Below are 19,886 nucleotides of genomic sequence, written 5' to 3'. Positions count from 1 at the left end.
AGCCCTGTTAGTTATGCAAATACTACACACAGCCAAATCAGATTTCAATTTCAAATTTATGCATAGGAGCCAAGAATCCCAAACTAAGTTGACTACAAAAATGCAAATTGATTTTTTTTTTGTCTTTTGCAATATTTTAAACTTGTGCAATATTTTAAATATTTTCCTGTTTCATTGGATTTTATTTGTTGTATTTCCTATCATTTCTCCAAAATATGTGTGCGTGCGTCTTACAGTTTTTTGGGGGGTGTCAAGCTCCTTCATTCTGTAAGAGCACAAAGTGGATGTATGAACAGTGACCAGGAGACATGAGGTGAGGAGGGAAATCAGAAGTTTCCAAATCTTTGTGTTATGTCATTTAATGTCCTCATCTCATCTTCTGCTTCTGCAAGTTCTGCCTAGCAGGAGAGAAAATGTATCTCTCTGTGGCTGCAGTGGAACAGGCAAATCCCACTGACACTTCTGTAGCTGCAGGTACTCCTGATGTAATGAACAAGTAAATCGACTGGCAAGTTTGAGTAGTAATCAGGCCACAGCATCACAAAGCTTCATGGAAAAGGTTTTCAGGCACTGGAATGGGCTGCCCAGGGAGGTGGTGGAGTCTCCATCCCTTAAAGGCGTTCAAGAAACAACTGGACGGGGCATTTAGTGCCATGGTCTAGTTGATAAGGTGGACCTTAGTAATGGTTGGACTCGATCTTGGAGGTCTTTTTTCACCTAAATGATTCTGTGATTCTGTAAGGCTCAACACAGAGGGAAAGCTCAGTGCTTCTTTTGCTGTCCCCCAGTTCTGCAGCCCTTCATGACCTCTGCCTATGGTCAGGCTTCTGCTGGGAAGCAAAGTTGTTTGGATATTCCTGCATTGCTACCATTAGAGCTGAGCACTACCTTGAGGAACTGAGGGCCAGCTGCAGAAATTAATACATTCCTGATTTAAACTGCCAAGAATGATTACCAAGCTACTCCTTTATGCTGCAGATAAAAAAGAAAACAGGGAAATACCAGCTTATATCCTTTAAAACATATGCTCCTATGCTTTTAAATATGTTTGGCAGTGTGGTTACTTTTTCATTAAAGAGCTATTCCTGTCTTCAACGTCTGCAAACAGAGTTCAAGCAGAAGTTTAAATCAAAATTCTGAAGACAGGAGCTTCAGGGCTTTAATGCTTTCTAAATAAGTAACACACAGTCACAATAGTCTCCAAGGAGCTGAACAGCAAACATGAACACACCACTATGTAATAAATCACAGGAAAGGAAACAAAGCATTCATTCAGTGAGCAAGAGTGAACGTTAGTGTGTGTGTGTGTGTGCATCTTGTGGATGAGCTGTCTGCTGGAGATTTGAAGGGAAACCTCAAGAGGCCTCTCCTAAGGCTTTAAGATGTGCACAAGGACTGTTGGAGGGAATTCTGAATTTTGTTATTCCACGGAAAACAAGTACAGCTGCAAGAGGGCTTTTGCTGATGGCCACTGTAAGTGCACCATCCCTTTCTAATGTAAAAAGCCTGATTTCACCTATCAGTCCATGGTTGGAGTTACGCCAGTTCTGAGCCTCCGGGTGAACAGAAATGAAAGATATCAACCAGCAAGGAACCAAAATCAGTGTACACCAACACTGGTGGAAATCAGGCCATGGGTATACTTAAATATAGATAAAGAAATTTACCTCGAGGTCTCTTTTACCCAAAGCTTAGCTGCTACTTCCTTAACTGAACAGCAAGAGGGATTAGAAAAGAACAACTTTACACTTTCTTTGCCAAACTCACATTGAGAAGAACAATATAATGAAAAAAAGAAGTCCTGACCAAAGAAAACAGGCATCAAGAATTTGACTAAAGTCAACAGTTCCTGAGAAAGGGGCAAATTCTAACCAGACAGAAGATTGGATGGATGAAATTCCTGCAAAGCTAATTTGAAAGAGAGCAACACATTCTGTTACCTAGATGTTTAGTAATGAGGCACCAGGGATTCCACAGAACTGAAGGTGGTTCCTGGTCTGTGTGCTCTGTTGAAGAGAAACTGAAACTTATTGAAGGACTGCAGGGCAGGTCTTGTGCTCTGCAGTGCTTCTGCAGTCAGAGGTCTGCAGAACTTTGGTTATATTTTTTTCCAGTTGCAGCCTTTACTTGATAATGAGAAATGGCTGTAGAGAACAGCCTTCAGCTTCAAACCTAAAGGGTCACAGAGCCTGTTTTGTAGTATTGTTTGGGTTGTAACTAGCACAGCTTCCCTGTTCAAAGGAGCTGCAAATGTGCTTTGGAAAGGTTATGTTTGCTTTCTGACCACTGTTGCTATAGATGTGGATGTTAACTGATGCTTTTGCATCCTTTGAAAATACAATTAATTCATGGAAGCATTGCAAAGAACATATGGAATGGAAAAAGTAAAATGGACTTCAAAGACAAGGAGTTACTCAACAGGTAAACAAGAGAAAATTGAATTTATGGGATAGCACAGGCACAAGACTGATGAGGGCTCAGGTTAGCTCAGGCAAGAAAAGGCAAATATATTTAAGTGGGCTGTATGAAATTCAGAGCAAGCTGAGGATTCGGGCAACAAAAAAAATCATCTACTGAGCACATAGCTGGGCAGTGAGAAAAATATGGCAGTGGTATGAGGTTTTGTAACTCTTCAAGAAGTGGCAGTTCCCATGGTAGTAGATGCTGAGTAGTGTCAGAGCATGATGCTTTAGCAAACTTATATTCTGGCTATATTCAGCCTAAGGACAAGAGAGGAAAAGTGTGATCCAAATCCATGTAGCCAAGCAGACATTTCAGCCTTAGAATGTGGAGAAAGTTTATTTTGTACAGAAAGAAACAAAGGGAGTCAAGAAGGGAAGCTAGCTAAAGAAATTGAGTAGACTGTGGGAAATGTAGATGACATCAATTTGTGTCAGGGTACTGTCCAATGCTGAAGCTAAAAATAAAATGACTCAAAGTTTTTAAAAAATTACAGAACCATTAAAGGGGGAATCTCTTTGGTACTGTGGACATAAGGACCACAAAAGAGACTTGGCCTCTACTGGAAATTACCAAGGAGGCATTAGAGAGTCTTAAGCTATAGAAGATAGATTATTTGCACCAACTACTCAAGGAAACATTAAATGGAGCAAGAAGTGAAAAGCAGGGATTTGTGGTTAGATTTACTTCAACCCTCTGCTCAATACACACAAGCACACCCCAGTTTGAACAAAAGCTGAAGACTAGAAATATGTTGATTTGTTTTTCTCATTTCTAGGTGAAGTACAAGTGATAAACATGAAAACAAGATCTGCCACTCAGAAAATAGAGCAAGTAATCTCTCTTCCTCATCGGATGCATCCTTTATTCCCTATATGGGATTTAAACACCCCCACTAACATACACATACACTTTGTCCTGCTCCTGAGAGGCACAAATGACCAGAAGAGACTTCCCACCCCACTTCCCTCACATGTATCAGTGACTTGATTTTCCCTCTTGGGGTTGGGCATGTGTTCTGCTGAGCAAACAGAGTAACCTGAATGCACCATTAACTTCTGAGTGTGCTGAATGTACTTTATTGAGTAAAGTGTTTGAATAATGCTATTGTTGTTGAATATATTCATCAAATATTAATTTCTGTCATTCACTGAGGTCTACGGGAGGTTGGCTAATGTGCATTGAGTAATGCATCCATTGAAAAGCACAGTGCTCAGAGAATTACTTCACCTAGATTTCAATCAGCTCTGCTAATTTAATTACTTTAAAAGCAGGAAAGGTATTTTTGTGTGGAGGAAAATGGCAGGGGGAAGGCAGTGACAGGGAAGTAAGAAAATGCAAGAAGAAACTGTATAACTAGAGATGAGGTGGGGAAACATCCTAGGTATTACAGGCACAAAGGGCAGGCAACTTGGAGCTCAAAGAGCTAGGAAATTACAGGAAGGAGACACAGTATTTTGGAAAATGGAACAGTGAGAAATAAGAGAAAGAACACAAGCCTCTGAACAGTGGATCTATCAATTCTGTACAAGCAAGCTAAATTATCCTCAGAGTTTGAGAGATGGAAGAGCTGCTTTTTCTGATATAAACATTGTTGGGGAATATTTGCTGCACCTACAACTTTTTTTATTTTTTTTTTTAACAGGAAGAAAGAGAACCATAAATACTGGCAAAAATTATAAAGAAGAGAGCAGAAGTAGAAATCACAGAGGATACAGGACCATAAAAAGCAGAGCTGGTAATCTTTAGAGTCCATTCTCTCCTTTTTTTTTTTTACACTTTAATCAAAACATCATCACAGCACTATTTTTTTCCCAAACACCAAGGATCCTCCCAGTGTTATGAGGAAAAGAAAAAACAAGTACTGGCACAATGGTTTCCATAAACAACCAAACAAATAATGAAGCTTAACTTCAGGTGTTCATTTATTAACTGCATTTTGCCCTTATCTTTTCTGTTTATTGATATAAGGAGGTGTGTATCCATTTTATGGTTTTAGAGTCTGTTTCATGGACTGCCTAGTGCTTCCTTACTGACTACCAGAGGTGTGAGGTCCACAAGCTGAGAAACACCAATTTGCTTTGTTCTCTAGCCCTGAAAAGGCTTAGTTGTGCAGAAACTGTTCCTGGGAGTTCAGACTATTCTTAAGTTGATGGAAGCTCCACTCGTCCCCTCAGCATGCTGCATCTATTCCAGTGCTCTGCTAGAGAAGAGGAGGGATCAGGAAACCTCCTGGGAGCACCAAGGAACAGCATCACTTGATTCAAAGTCACATTACCAAGCTGCACATGCACCAGCTGTTCCAACTGCTGCACATCTTCTGTAGGAGCTGAAAAATTTTTGCTCCAAGTCACTAACCTTGCAATGACTTTGCTTCTTGTTCAGTGGTAAGAGTGCCACGGTGATCTCCAGGTCCTTATGAGAGAGTCAGCAACAGAAAACAGAGGACATAAAAATTAACTTTGCCTTCTTCAGACAACTCACCTCTGTTTATAAAATAAGTAAAGCTATAGCATTAATGTAGCATTGACACTCACTTTTTAAGGCTCTTCACAAAACAAGCCATGTAGAGCCTGAGAACCCATGAGCAAACATAGCCCTCCTGGGTCTGTGTCCTGGCCAAGTTGTTCACTTCTACCAGGATCACTGTTAGTAGTTGGTAGTGCAGCGAAGTCCAGGTTCTAAGGCTGATGTGAGCCAAAATTTTCCCTCCTATTTCATCCTTCTTCCAGGGGAAGAAAAGGCCCCCAAATGGCAGAAGTAAACATACTGGTAATAGCTTGCTCTTCTCTCATGCACAGACTACAATTAGACACTGTAGATGCTTTAGAATGAAATTCATTGGTATGAACCCTTCATTAACATGTTATGGAAAAGGTCATCCTCTCCTACAACCATTGTCAATCTAGACAGAAAAAACATGTGCTGCCAAGGGACAGATATGGTTTATCCAGCATCACTCAGCACATCAGAGGGAAAGCTAAGAAAAGAACCACAGTCCCTCATAGCCCAGTCCTTGCTTTCACCTGCCTTGGCTTGCTGGATCTAACCTCTCACTCTTCTATGCCTATTATTAACTTTTAACTCCTTGGAGTAAGAAATAAGCCCTTTGGTCCATTGGGAGATAAACCTCTAACTACTGTGATATTAAAAACAGAAATAAATGGGGCTTAAAATAGACATGTGGTATATAAAGACATTAGCCTAGATACTTATTTGTCAACCAGCTACAGGAAGGAAAAGGAAACACTAGATGGAAGAGGGCTTAGCTGGTCATTTAGCACAATACTGGAGCTGGTTGATTTGGCTTTTACATCTGGCCTTCCACATGGGTTTCTGCAGTGGCATGGGACAAATCTCCTTTCTTTCTGTGCTTCAGGATCTTAGTTGCCAAACATTCACTTTCCTGAAAATACAACTTCTAAACTATGGCAAAATCCCATTTTATTTTGTATTTAGGGAAACCACAAGCACCACTTAAAAAGCCAGCAGCTGCTGAGTGTGATGCTTTGCCAGCTGCTAATTGCTGTGGTCTTTTCTCTGCAGCGATGAATGGGTTTTGAGAGGGCAGAAGCAGTTCAATGTTTTCTTTGTTACTTGGTAAATGATGTATTTTTTAAAAATTAAACTCAGTAGTCAAAATTACTTAATTCTTTTAAAGTCATGATATCCACATCTCATCTACATGACTACAACTGCACTTCTTATCACCTTTGTGCCAAACAGATAACCCATCTCCACCCTGCTCTCCTGATGTAAACAAAAATCTCCCTATGCAGCAAATGATCTTCAACATTAATAAATATTATTGCTCCATTCAGGCTACTGTTACTATTGTCACACTTTAGTCAACTTGTAAAATAAAAAAAAATTATTGACAAAGTCAAAAGATTTCCACTTGGGCAAGAAATTGCCACTGGTCACATCACAGAGATTTTAAGTCTGTGATATTATGAAATACTGCAATAGTGCAACAAAAAGAGGATTATGTCCATGGTTTGTGTTGGCTGATGGGACACTTGCATGAGACTACTATCAAGCCTATTTAATTAGAAAATCAACTTCTCATTCAGTGAAACTGTATTTTATAACAAGAAAATCTAACTTACCTGTGTCTCAGTGAATGATTACAGCTGGATCCTAGCTCTCTAGTGGAATTAACAATCAACAGCTCATTTCTGAGACAGGGAGTTACTGCCTTATGCCTGGAAAATGGAACTACTTATCTCCTAGGTAATGCAAACTAAATGAGTGCAACCTGATCATCTCTGCTGGCACACAGTTCAAACCAGAGCCATAAAGCATCTTGTATCATCAGAAAGATATGAGGAAACTGGCATTTATTTGAAGTTGCAGGATTTATCTGCATTTTTTGAGCACTCATTGGCATCAGGCTCAGATGCTGCATTCTGTGTTTTCATAGTAGCACAGCAGTACAGCCTGAAGACATGTGCTGTGAGCCTTAACTCACATCCTGTTTGCTCTTTGACATTTTATATCAGATTTGCATTTTATGTTCTCCTGGGAAAGTCAGCTGTCCACAAAACACACATATTCTTTTAGGCACACAGGACCCCTAATAATACATTACACAAATGCTCAGAAAAACTTTTCTCTTAGAATTTTGAAATACAGTGGTTTTCCCAAGCAAGTGAAGCCTGGGTTCTGTTATTGAAATGTATTTTGTTTACTGTACGTGCTAATCAGTTTCCACATTGGCCTAGGCAGCTGAACCACTCCCCACCAGGAAGCCTATAACTTTACTTTCAATAACTAAGCAATGGAATGTTTATGCCCTGCCTTATGCAGCTCCTATCAAGGCTTTGGTGGCCATTTTTACCTGGGATGTGGCAATTCTGCTGGATAACATTACAAAATAAGCAGAAAGACTGAACTCCTTGCCTCTTAAATTAATTCTTCACACTATAATTTATTCACAGTATAATTTAATTAGCTGAAACTTACTGTGGCTTTTATCTGGGAATTACATGTGGATGTTTGGTAGTTTTACAGAGAGGAAACTATCCCATAGCCTTACACATGTGTCTGAATCTGCACCTTGGTGCTGTCCCCAGAGAAGGTGATGCCTTCAGAGGGTGACTAAAGGTGCCAGAGCTTGGAGCTGGACTGCATGCAATGCAAAGCTTCCCAAATATCTGCTGGCAGCTCATCACGGTGGAGAGCAGGCAGTCCAGGCAGTTTCTGGAGTGTGTGGAAGGTAACTCCCTAACACAGCTGGTAGGGGAGCCTGCCAGGGGCAGTGCTCTGCTTGACCAGCTGTTTGCAGACAGAGAAGGGTGTGGTGGTCAGTGGCCATCTTGGGCATAGCAACCACAAAATAGTAAGTTCTGATCCTTGGTGAAGTAAGGAAGGGGGATCAGCAGAGCCTCCGCCTTGGACTTCCAGAGCATGGACTTCGGTCTGTTCAGGATACTGGTTCACAGAGTCCCTTGGGAAACAGCCATTAAAGGGATCCATGAAGGCTGGACATACTTTAGAAAGGAAATCTTAAAGGGACAGGAGCAGGCCATTGGCATGTGCTGGAAGATGAGCTGGTATGAAAGAAAACCAGCCTGAATAGGGAGCTTTTACTAAAACTCAGGGGAAAAAAATTGTTCATGACCTTTGGGAGATGGGGCAAGCAACTCAGGAAGTGCACAAGCCATTAAGTCATGATGACAGAAAATAAGAAAGGAAAAAGCTCAGCTAGAACTTGATCTGGCCACTGCTGTGAAAGATAGTAAGAAGTGGCTTTATAAATACATTAACAACATAAAAAAGGCCAAGGAAAATATCCACCTCTTATTGATTGTGGAGGGGAACATTTTAACCAAAGATGAGGAGAAGGCTGTAGTACTTGATGCCCTCTTTGCTTCAGTCTTCAACAGAAAGACCAGTGATCCTCAGGGCAACGGGCCCCCTGAGCTAGTAGTCAAGGACAGGGAGCAGAGTAGACCCCCCTACACTCCAAGAGGAAGTAGTTGGTAGACTGCTGAGCCATTTGGACCCTCACAAGTCTGTGGGACTGGATGGAATTCATCCAAGGGTAGTGAGGGAGCTGAAGAGGTTGCCAAACTCCTCTCTATCATTATCATGAGCCCTGGCTAACTAGGGAGGTACCAGTGGGATAGAGGTTGGCCAATGTGACACTCATCTACAAGAAGGGTTTGAAGGGGGATCCAGGAAACTACAGGCCAGTCAGCTTGATCTCAGTGCTGAAGAAGGTCATGGAACAGAACATCTTGAGTGCCATCATTCAGCATGTACAGAACAACCAGGGGGTCCAACCCAGCCAGCCTGGGGTAGGGAAGACATGTCCTACCTGACCAGCCTCATCTCCTTTTATGACCAGGTGATCCACCAGTGGATGAAGGAAAGGCTGTGGATGTTGTCTACCTGACCTTCAGCAAAGCCTTTCTACACCGTTTCCCAGGGCATTCTTCTGGAAAAGCTGGCAGCCCATGGCTTGGACAGGCACACTCCTCTCCAGGTTTAAAACTGGCTGAGTGGCCATGTCCAGAGACTGGTGGTGGATGGTGCTGCATCCATTTGGCATCCAGTCACTAATGGTGTCCCACAGGGATCAGTATTGGGGCCAGCCCTGTTTAACATCTTCACTAATGAACCTAACCTTGAACAAGGGGATAAAATGCACCCTCAGTAAGGTAGCAGATGACATTAAGTTGAATGGGAGTGTTGAGGGCAGGAAGGATCTGCAGAGGGATCTGGACAAAGCTGGATCAATGCGCTGAGGCCAATTTTATACAGTTCAACAATCAACACTTCCATCCCTGGAAGTGTTAAAAAAATTACTGGATATGGCACTTTGTGGTATGGATTAATTGGTATGGCAGTGTTCTGTCAAACATTGGATTCACAGATCACAGAAACCAGAAGGGACCACAAGAGTCATCAAGTCCAACTCTTAAAGTGAATTCAATTCCCATACAGGAATTGAAGCCACAACACAAGTGTTATCAGCAACATGCTCTAACCAGCTGAGCTCATCTCAGGGTCAGCGATCTGGAGGTCTTTTCTAACCTTAATGATTCTATTATTCTATGTGGTGGTCTTTATATATTAAAAGACAACTGTAAGGTGCACAAAATCTGAAGAGTTCCAGAACACTGTATATCAGAGTCCCTTACAACAGAGTTTGTTCTGTTGAAACTGCAAAATTTCTACCCTCTGTAGTCTTCATAGGAGCTGTGTTCCCTGTCTGAGATTAGAAGGAGTGCCTACATGAGAAAGGATTTTAAGTTCTCACACCTTAAACTGATTGGGCGTCCTGGTGTCAGAGGCAGAGGTCAGTCCTGGTGCCTCCAGTTCCAGCTGCCTTCCCAACTGCATTGCCCTGCTTACATTAGAGGGTCTTGCCCATCCAACTGAAAAATAATTTTTTTTTTTTTTCTTTTCTGGCCATGGACCAGGGAACAAAATTGGCATACTCCAAGGCTGAGCAATTATAACATTGCATGCAAAGAAATCCAGAGCAATTACAAATGAAAAGAGGTCCCCCCTTGCCCTTCCTTTTTGGAGATGCAGTCTTACCTCACATTTGTCTTTAAACCCCACTGTAAGGCATCTGGCTGTATATTGTAGCTAGAAAATTCAGGGCTGCACATGTTTCTCTGCTCTTTCTTTGTAGTAGAAGCCACCTTTTTCTTTCTAGAGCAGATGCTTTGAGTTTTGATATTCTGTTCCCAGTCAGAACCAATTTACCCACTCAAACAAAGCGCCTTTTTCCTTCCATACTGAATTCAGTTGAAAAAGATTTATAAGCTTGATCAGTGTTTGAAGAATAACAATTGCTTTAATCTTTGCTGGAAAGCACGGCTGGGTGATTTGTTTTGTCTCACAGAGACACGGCTGGCTAACAAGTATTATAGAAGACATACACATATTAGGAAATGCAGAGGAGTCACACTAAGAGATTTTTGGTTTTAAAATGCATATTGCCTTAAAACTATTTTGGATTGTCAACGGTAGGGTCCCAAACAGTGCATGCTGCTGTCTGAAAACAGCTTTCTTTCAATGGGAACAACACAAAGGAGCAAAAGCTGCTGAAAATCAGCATAAGGACTCTTGAGACTGACATGAGCAGAGCAACAACCGCACAGAAAACCCTCAATACCCTCAGTGCCACCCCTGTCTAACTGGTTTGTTTCTTATGCATTTATGTCTTTGGTATGGCCACAGTGTTTCACATGCCTCAGTGAAACAATGGTTACTCTCATCATTAGCTTTGAGCAAGTAGGAAAAGGTACTTCTAATTACTAATTTTTACTTCCCCTTCTCCCCCAGATTTGTTCAGTACAAAACAAAAAAAAAAGTCCCAGTTGTCTACTCTAATTAAAACATTGTGAAACTCATGGTGTCTTAAACATTTAAAAAATAATTTTAAAATGTGAATTTCATATTCACATATCAAAACTCTAACAAACATGTGGTGGTAGTTGCCCCTCTCACTACAAGTCATACCAGTGCTGAAATCCCAGTGTCGATGCAAAAAGGAATTTTTCTGACCACAACAGCACTGTAACTGTGTCTCTAAAGCAAGGATAAGCTTGTCAGTAGCTTGAAGCACATTATCTTTATTCTGAAGACAATGCAAAGCTCTGTTCTTGTGCAATACTTGAAATAAGCAGGAGCTGTGAGGTCAGTCAGCAAAAGCAGGAGGCACGGTGCTGCTCCCCAGACCGCACCAGGCCGGCTGTTGCATTCTAACCATGTCTGCGGGGCACAGCTCTGGCTTTGCTCTCTTCTCTACAGAGGATCTTCTGCAGCTCAAATGATAAGGGCATGTGAGCCTCAAGAAAAGCAGAAATTGCTATTAGGTTGTGAATGGCTATGGCACAAAGCACAGTACTGAATGCAGAATCCCAAAGGAATTTAGTTGAAAGGAAAATAAATCTCAGTAACAGCCTCAGGTTTAGAAAAGGAAGGGGGTTTTGTGTGATTTCTTTTCAGGAGAGATATTCAGATATTAAGAGGATGGGTGACTCAGAAATACCACAGATGTTTACTATTCTACACTTTTATAGAGTTTCACCTAGATAATATGCCAAACAACTTCATAAGCCTTAATGGATTGAATGTTTCAACATCCTGTTGAGATGATAGCAACATAATATTCACATTAAATATAAAATACAACATTTTCCCACTGTCATAAAGCAAAACTAGAAACAGTAGTCCAAGCTTTTCATCACTGCACAGTTAATCTGGTTAGTTGGCACATGCTTAACACATGCCAAGTACCAACATTCACATCAAAGCCTAAGCCTGTTTCTACATCCCTCTCTGCTTCTCATTTTACACACAAAGCCTTATCCCGAAGCTCTTCATATGAAGAATTTATTTTTTTTCAGGCAGTGGTGTTCTTTGTGTAGGATTTTCCCCTGTCAGTGATATCTGGGACTTACCTGTCCCTTATAAGAAAGAAGGGAAGTGCTACAGAACTAGCAGCAACATAACAATACTTGACACCAATACATTGCAAATGTGTTCTGGCATAAACCCATCCTACCACAATCTGGAAAAATTAACCATGACCCTGTCTGACTTTGGATCAGAAGTTTTATCTGCATGGGTAGTGTAACTGCTGGGAAGGGGTGCACGGGCCAGTAAGTGAGTGCACCATCTCTCTGTTGATGTAATTCTTTTGGGTTCCAAAATGTGAGGGAAAAAATTTGTGGGGGAAAAATTTTGGGAGCTATATGAGGAACATCTCCTATATGACAGTAAAAAATCCCCCTTCCCCTCAAGAAAACCAAGCTACCTTCCCAAAAACCAAGCTCTTGCAAAAGCCTCACGTTGGCTTCTTTCAATTAGACAAACATGAAAACAAACAAAAGCAGCTTCACTCAGATTTTCTACTCAATAGTTTCCAAACAAAATCAGCTGCATGGCATATGCCACCAAAACAATAGCTACCAGATTAGCAGATGGTATGTTGTGAATTAATTGTTGACACAAACCCCAGACATACCACTCAGTCCTCTCCTGACACCTAAACTTATTTCCCTATTATTTTTCTCACCTTATTATATTTGCTCACAACAAGAAAAAAAAAAATTAGATAGTCCATCTGGATTTAGACATGAAAAGTTAACCTGCAATTTATTATTACTCAGCCATCTTTAAAAAAAAAAAAAAAGAAAGAAAGACAGTTTGATTACTGCAGAAGAAAAACATGGAACAGGATTCCCAGTGAACCTGGATACCTCTACATTTCATAGAATCATAGATTCATTAACATTGGAAATTACTTCTAAGTTTATCAAGTCCAACTGTACACCTAGAGTCATTGTTTTCACCACTAAACCGTATCCACAACTGCCACATCCACATGTCTTTTGAGCCATTTCTGGACAGCTTGTTACAATGCCAGACTCCCTTCACCTTTTCAGTGAAGAAATTTTTGCCAATGTCCAATCTAAAGCTCCCTGGTGCAATGTAAGACGATTTCCTCTTGTCTTGTCAGCTGTTACTTAGGAGAAGAGATCAGCTCTCACCTCACCACAATCTCCTTTCAGGTAGTTGTACAGGATGACAAGGTTCCCCCCGAGTCACCTCTTCTCCAGGCTGAAAAACTCCAGCTCCCTCAGTGTCTCCTCATGGTACTTGTACTCCAGACCCTTCAGCAGCTTTGTTGTCCTTCTCTAGACATGCTCCAGCACCTCAGTGTCTTTCTTGTAGTCAGGGGACCCAGAACTGGACACAGCACTTGAGGTGTGGCCTTTCCAGTGCCATGCACAGGGGAACAAATCCTGGTCCTGCTGGCCACGCTATTGCTGATCTAGGCCAGGATGCCACTGGCTTTCTTGACCACTTGGGCACACTGCCAGCTTGTGTTCAGCCACTGTTGCCCAAAACTTATGTTTGTTCCCTTCTGCCTCCCAGGCTTCAATAACCAGACACTCCACCAAAGTCCTTTCCCTCACCCTCCAGGTACAGAAAAGTGTGAGCCAGGGCTGGTGAATCTAGAGCTACATGTGCTAATCCAGCAGCTCACTGCTGCTAAAACTGTAATACTATCCATCACATCTCAGTTCTGCCTGCCAGTTACCTAAGGGAGCACTGATCTGTGTCCCGCTCTACCCTCCAGGTACTGTTTTTTCCAAAATTCCAAATTTCTCCCCTACTTTATAATGTTGCTGAAACTGCCTGGTGGCACTGAAGCCAGTGAAGGTAGAAAGGGATGCACAAGCAGTCAGAGGCAACCACATGGGCTTTGATTCCTCTGGACTTCAAGTAATTTTATTAATTTTACTGTTTACAAATAAAAGGAAACAAAACGCCACCACACAGCAGCATGTATGTAACGAGGAGTTTCCAAATGCCCAAAGTCCTGGGTTTGGATCTACACAACTAAAGTCGGACATTTAAATTGTAGCATATTTTTCTGTTCAGCCAGCTGTACTCCCAGAGACTGTCCCCATATGAATCAGCCCTTCCTCATTCCCACACTTGGGATCAACCAGACAATTCTGTTCTCCTCAGCACAGTAGAGACGTGGAGCTCCTGGAGTGGCAGCAGTGAAAGGAAACAAAGATGATCAAGGGACTTCAGCATCTCTCTTACAAGGAAAGGCTGAGGGAGCAGGGCCTGTTCAGCCTCGAGATGAGACAACTAAAAGGGGGCCTCAGCAGTATCTGTCGGAATGTGAAGGGAGGCTGCTGAGAGGATGAAGCCAGGACTGGCTGTGACCATGCCCAGGTGCTAGGAGTGGGCTCAGCAGTGAAGGGCTCATCTGATCAAGCCAGCTCTTCTCCCCATATCCCACTTACTGTTTTTGAATGCTGCATTCTCTTCTGTGCCCTTCACTTTAAAAAGCACATTGAGGTGCTGGAGTGTGGCCACCAAATGGCAAGAAGGCTCTTGAAAGGTCTAGAAAACATGTCTTATGAGGAGCAGCTGAGGGACCTGGGGTTGTTTATTCTAAAGAAGAGGAGGCTGAGGGGGCCTTTATCCCTCTCCACGACTCCCTGAAAGAAGTTTTTTGGGTCTGGTCTCTTCTGCCATGCCTGTGGTGACTGGACTACAGGGAATGGCCTTGAACTGCAAGAGGGGACGTTTAGATTAGACATTAGAAAAACATTTTTTCACTGTTAGGGTGATCAGGCGTTGAAATACTTCCTAGGGACGTGGTGGAGTCACCATCTCTGCAGGTATTCAAGAGGCGTCTGGATCTAGCGCTGGGTGATTTAGTGGCGATGGGTTACAGTGGTAGTGCCGGGTGAATGACCTTAAAAGTCCCTTCCAGCCTTGATGGCTCTATCTTGGGACATCGTGGGCAGGCAGCTCCACGGCCCCAACCGCGGAGAACGCGCTCCTGCCGCTGCCACACGAATGAAAGGGAGGGGAGGGGCGGGAGCCGCTTGCCCCGCCGGCCTCCGCCCGGGAGGGGGCGCAGCGCGCAGGCGCAGCCCCGCCCCGCGGGGAGGTGCCGCTGGCCGCGAGCGGTGAGTAGCGAGGGGGGCGGGGAGGCACGCGCGGCGTTAGTGCCCCCTCAGCCGCCCCGCTCCGTGAGGCGGTGGTCCCGCGGGTCCCGGGAGTTCCAGCTGCGCTTTTCTATATTAGGGTCAAACTGCCCCTTTTGTCCCGGTGGCGGCACCAGGAGCTCCTCGCCGCTCGGGATGGGATTGTGTGACTGCCCTTGCGCTGCGCTGCCCTTCCCTTCCCGGGGGATCCCCGGCACCGTGTCTCCTCTGCCCCTCAGTAATCTGCCAAGGGCTTGTTTTTCCACCTTTGCTCAGGTGCTCATGGAATGGTTTGGGTTGGAAAGGACCTTAAAAATCATTTCGTTCCAACGCCCCTGCCAGGGGCAGGGACACCTTCCCCAAGATCGGGTTGCTCAGGGCCCCATCCAGCCTGGCCTTGAACATTTCCAGTGATGGGGCATCCACAGCTTTTCTGGGCAGCCTGTTCCAGTGCCTCATCACCCCCAGAATAAAGAATTTCTTGCACATTTCAAGGAGCTTAATTTCCCCCTCTTTCAGTTTGAACCCAAGACATTTTTTATGTGCCCAGTGTGTGCAAAAGTGAGACCTGAGTGCTGGGGTGGGTGGCTAAAGTGACTGCACTACAGTAGTGCTTGGGCTGTCCTGCCATGTAGAATAGTTTTTAAAAAATAAAACTTTTCCTGGTGTTGTCTTTTTAGCCGGTGATCTGAAGACTGATCCTACTTGGTCCACAGGTAGCTAAAGCATTGGCCAAAGGCAAGTGAAAAACCCCAAGCCCATTATCAAGAGATTTAGGATGGCTATATGAAGATGTGAACTTCCAAAAGTTGATTTTAGGATGCACAAAATTACCAGGATTGTAAATTGGTGTGCTTAATCTACCTCCAGGTGACATTGGAGGTGATCAGTAATATTTATATTAGCTAAAATTCATGCTGTTAGAAGACAAACTGTGTGTAAATTTGCATTCAGTGAATGTGAAAAATTCAGTGAAAAAAATCTCCCAGTTTTTTTACAGATATTACACCTGTTTTTCATTCCACTTCTAGGAACTATTCAACATTAAATAAAATGTCTTCCACCAAACCTTCAAATGAAAATGAAACACTCAAAGAGAGAAAACCAGGACTGAGGAATGTTCAGACAACTATGCTTTTCCGGGCTGTGAACCCTGAGCTTTTCATTAAACCTGTAAGACAGTCGTTCTGAAACTAAATCTGCTTGAAGAGATACAGTTGCTTTAAAGTAATTGTTACAATTCTCTGTGCATTATGTAAATGTCTTTTGTTATGCAAACCACTCAGAAATGTAACTAAAAATATTTTTACTTTTTTCCACTCTTGATTGTTGAGAGCACAGAATGTTACATTGTTTATTCCAGCTTTTATTTTGCTGTTATATTGTCTGATTCTTTTGTACCTGGGCAAGCTGCTTTCAGAAAGACTTTTTAAACGTATATTACCCATGTAATTTGACAGGTTAAGTTATACTATTATTTATTATTAAGTAATAAAAACAACAGGAGTGGTTTTTAATATTTAAAAGGGAACAAATCATACAATGCAAACTTTCTTGGTATGAAATTAGGTGATCTTTGGTAGCTTCTCAGTATTTTGGGTTTTCCTTTTTCTTGCTTTTATAATTAAATTGATGATACTCAGGTTTTATTTGCATTTGCAGAACCCAGCAATGACTGAAATGTTGTGCATATAATAAGTATAGATTTAGTGCAATAAAAGTAGATTTTGTGATAAGAATACAAAATGTGGTTTAGAGGACTGTAATCAAGCAGGACCAGAGTGCATTGTCCCAGTAGTATATCCAGTTGAATTCTGTTAAAAATTTGTAGTAGAGACCTTCAGTAATTGTTTTTTTCTGGTTCATTCATGCTCAATCAGCATTTCCAGCCAAAATACAGAGTACTGGGCAATGTGCTGTGCTGTCTCTAGAAAGAATCTTCTTAAAAGGAAGTCCTTTTGCTCTCAGAAAATTCAGTCTACAAGAAGGCAGTGATGATTTTTTGCAGATGTCACAATAGTTTGCTGTTCAGTTTCTAAGCTGAGGTAGAAGAATGTAATGTTTGAGTTTAATGAAAAATATTTTGACTAAAAACATTTACCACATTTTTTTCTTGTCAGAACAAACCTGTGATGGCATTTGGACTGATAGCAGTTAGCCTCTGTGTGGCCTATCTTGGTTATTTGCATGCAACTGCAGAGAATAAAAAGGACCTCTACGAAGCAATCGACAGTGAGGGGTCCAGATATATGAGGAGGAAAACTTCCAAGTGGGACTGAGAATGTAAGAAAGAAAATCAGTAAATCACTCACAGAATTTTTCAAGGCAACTGCTGGTTTTTTTCCCTTTCCCTTGAACTAATGGACAAATGTCTGTCTTGCATTTTAATCCAATACAGGTTCCTTTATAAAATGCTCTGCCTGTACAAATAAACTGCAGTAAAGATACATGTGAAAATAAAAGAAAAATAAAAGAATTGCTCTTTGTGATCTTCAGAGAGATCACTGTCAGAAGATATGGAGTCACTTCGGGCCTGCAGTCAGTACTGGTAAATGCCTTAGAAACTGACATGATAGTTCAGCTTTCTCTTTGCTCTGATTAAACGAAGACAGAGGTTTATCTTTTTTTTTTTTTTTTTTTTTTTTTAAACAGAATGAATAATGTGTTTTCTGTGAAAAGAAAAGTGGGTATCTTGATCTGTGGATAACAAGTGGTGCAAGTAAACTAATTTTAAGGCAAGGAAGATCTCATAAAGCAATTGGTGAAGGGTTTTATTTCATAAAGGAAACTGTAAAATACTAGCCAAAATAATCCTTGGATGCTTAATATACTCTTCCTTACAAATAAAAGGTAAATCAGTAGCCAAATAGAGGAGAAAAAGTGAAACAAGTGCTTCTGTTAAGAGAAAGGCAGGAAGAATTCAGCCATTGTATTTCCTGTTTGGCATCATATAACAGGTCAGTAAGTGTGCTGGCATCAGCCTGCCAGTTGATAACCTTAGCTCCTGGTTGGCTGGAGTTTTTGTAATATTCTTGACTCATCAGCAGGACTAGTTTTATTTCAACTGCATTCAAAAATTAAACTTCTCTGTATTGCAAAGTACATTGCATTATATGACATTAATTTATTGCAGTTTACTGAACTCAAAATAAGGAATGGGAAGTCTAAAATCCCCAGGTACTGCTGTGAGTGTGGCTGGAGGGTGAGCGCGGGCATTGTGACATACCCCTAGCAGATGTGGTGGTCCCTTGTGAGCCTTTGAGCAAACTATACAGGCAGGTGTCTTCCTGTTCCAGCACTGAGTCCTTCTCCTACGAGCTTCCCTGCTGCTTCTGGGTGCCTGACATCCTAGACAGTGCCCCATTAACCAAGCTCCAGAACATGTGGTGGGAGGGCACATATCAGGCTATGATCTGTTTCTACCATGTAGCCTTACTGTTGTTACATTGCAGTTTTCTGTTCAGTTTCTTTGTATTTACAGACCCAACAAGGGCACTCAGGAAGCTGAGAGGCTTCTTTGTCAACTCTCTTCTGGCCAAGGTGGCTTGTGTCAGGCCAGAGAAGGAACATGCAGGAACTCCTGCTTTGCCACTCTGGGAGTTGCTTTAGGTTTTATCAGAAGATTTAGGTACTGAAGATAAAAAAGGTGACTGACTGACTTGAGAGACAGCAGTTGCACCGTGGGATTTCTCTGTATCTCCCTCTAAATCCCTTAATTTTGAATCTGTGAGTTTACTCCTGTTTTTGTTTTATAGTTAACTATCTTAAATTCAGTGGGGCTTTGGTTAAACTGCCTCCTTCCTGAGAAGGGAAGTGAACTCTACATATAAAAAAGCCTTTTTTTTAAAAAGGGGGCATTTTTGCAACTCTTAAAAGCAGATTCCCCTCTGTGAGCCTGCTGCCCTACAACAGCAAGGTTCCTGATGAAATCTAAGGTGAGGTGAGGAAACCACTTGCCTTTTGATTGGTGAAGGAATTTCTGGGTGAAATTATCAAATATTCAGAACTCTCAGGTACTGTGCATATCCTGCAGAATATAGTTGGTTTGGTCTTTGTGAAGGATCTTTAGAATAAATCTGTTCTTTTAAAAATAGTCACACAGGATTTTAGCTCTTTTCAGTTCATTAAAATGCTCAGGTCTCATACATTTGCATGAATTTAATTAAATTATGCCCAAATCAATGCTACGAGTAAGTATTTTACCTGTTTTTCTGCAGGGTTTTAGAATACATGCTTTGATCCTCTGCAGATATCTGCAGGTTAATTGAAAGCCCACTCTCTTATTCTCACATGTTTGGGAATAATGCAGGATTTGTATTCTCAAGATTTTCAGTTATGTTTTGTGGAGTATATATAGATCTGGCAGTTACTGGGGAAAAGAAAATGTGACTGGGAGGCGTAAAAGATAATAGTAGACTGACCTGGACAGGGTGTAGGTATGTGCATGCCAACAACACTTCTTACAAAAGCTGTCTGAGATGGGGCCTCTTGAATACTGGCTGGACTCAAGTCTTGTTAACAGGTTACTTCGGGACTTGGAAGATGAAGGAAGAATGGGTATTTAAATTTGTCCTATTATTTTTTTGGCAGCTGCTGTACAGATAACTTAATGATACACAATTTATATAGAAAAAAGAGATAAAGCAGTGCAAATACAGAGAGGTATGTGGTAGGTTAATGAATGTTACAGTATCAACACAGGCATTTGCTGCTTTAAGTACCTGATTTTTATCAGAAGAACAATGTGTGTATAGGGATTAAAGGGGAGAAAAACCCCACCCAGGCAAAACTGCTTTGATACCAAAATTTGTTTGCTCAGCTCTGAAAGCATGGCACCCCTTATGTGTCTTGGAGGACAAACACATAGCACCAGTATATGTTTTTTTGTTCCATGTTTCTCAATTTCAGTCTTCAGTATAGTGATAATTATCTATAATGGAT

General features: G+C 41.8%; 1 protein-coding gene across 4 annotated transcripts; it reads left to right on the top strand.

The window, feature by feature from the left end:
• Window positions 1–14,881: 14,881 nt before the first annotated feature.
• Window positions 14,882–18,047, top strand: SMIM8 (small integral membrane protein 8). 4 transcript variants are annotated; one of them, XR_001520758.3, is made up of 5 exons: window positions 14,882–14,927; window positions 15,626–15,683; window positions 15,977–16,118; window positions 17,066–17,493; window positions 17,598–18,047. XR_001520758.3 is itself a non-coding variant. In XM_015623528.3 (5 exons), exons 3-4 carry the CDS (start codon window positions 15,999–16,001, stop codon window positions 17,222–17,224), a joined length of 279 nt encoding a protein of 92 aa, XP_015479014.1. In that variant the 5' UTR covers window positions 14,882–14,927; window positions 15,626–15,683; window positions 15,977–15,998; the 3' UTR covers window positions 17,225–17,228; window positions 17,344–18,047. The 4 variants fall into 4 exon arrangements, 3 of the variants coding, with proteins under 3 accessions (XP_015479014.1, XP_033368774.1, XP_033368775.1); XM_015623528.3 differs by having other exon boundaries at window positions 17,066–17,228; window positions 17,344–18,047; XM_033512883.1 differs by having other exon boundaries at window positions 17,066–18,047.
• Window positions 18,048–19,886: the final 1,839 nt, after the last annotated feature.

The sequence above is a fragment of the Parus major genome, chromosome 3 (genome assembly GCF_001522545.3).
Source record: "Parus major isolate Abel chromosome 3, Parus_major1.1, whole genome shotgun sequence".
Classification (NCBI taxonomy): Eukaryota; Metazoa; Chordata; class Aves; order Passeriformes; family Paridae; genus Parus; species Parus major.
Note: the sequence above shows the minus strand (reverse complement) of the source record. Positions and strands in the feature narration are given on the sequence as shown.

What these genes read in the sequence shown, in the direction of transcription:
- SMIM8 (XM_015623528.3), top strand. Translation starts at nt 15,999, where the DNA reads ATGTCTTCCACCAAACCTTCAAATGAAAATGAAACACTCAAAGAGAGA. An exon ending in CTGAGCTTTTCATTAAACCT is followed by an intron (nt 16,119 to 17,065) that starts GTAAGACAGTCG and finishes TTTTCTTGTCAG; the next exon opens with AACAAACCTGTGATGGCATT.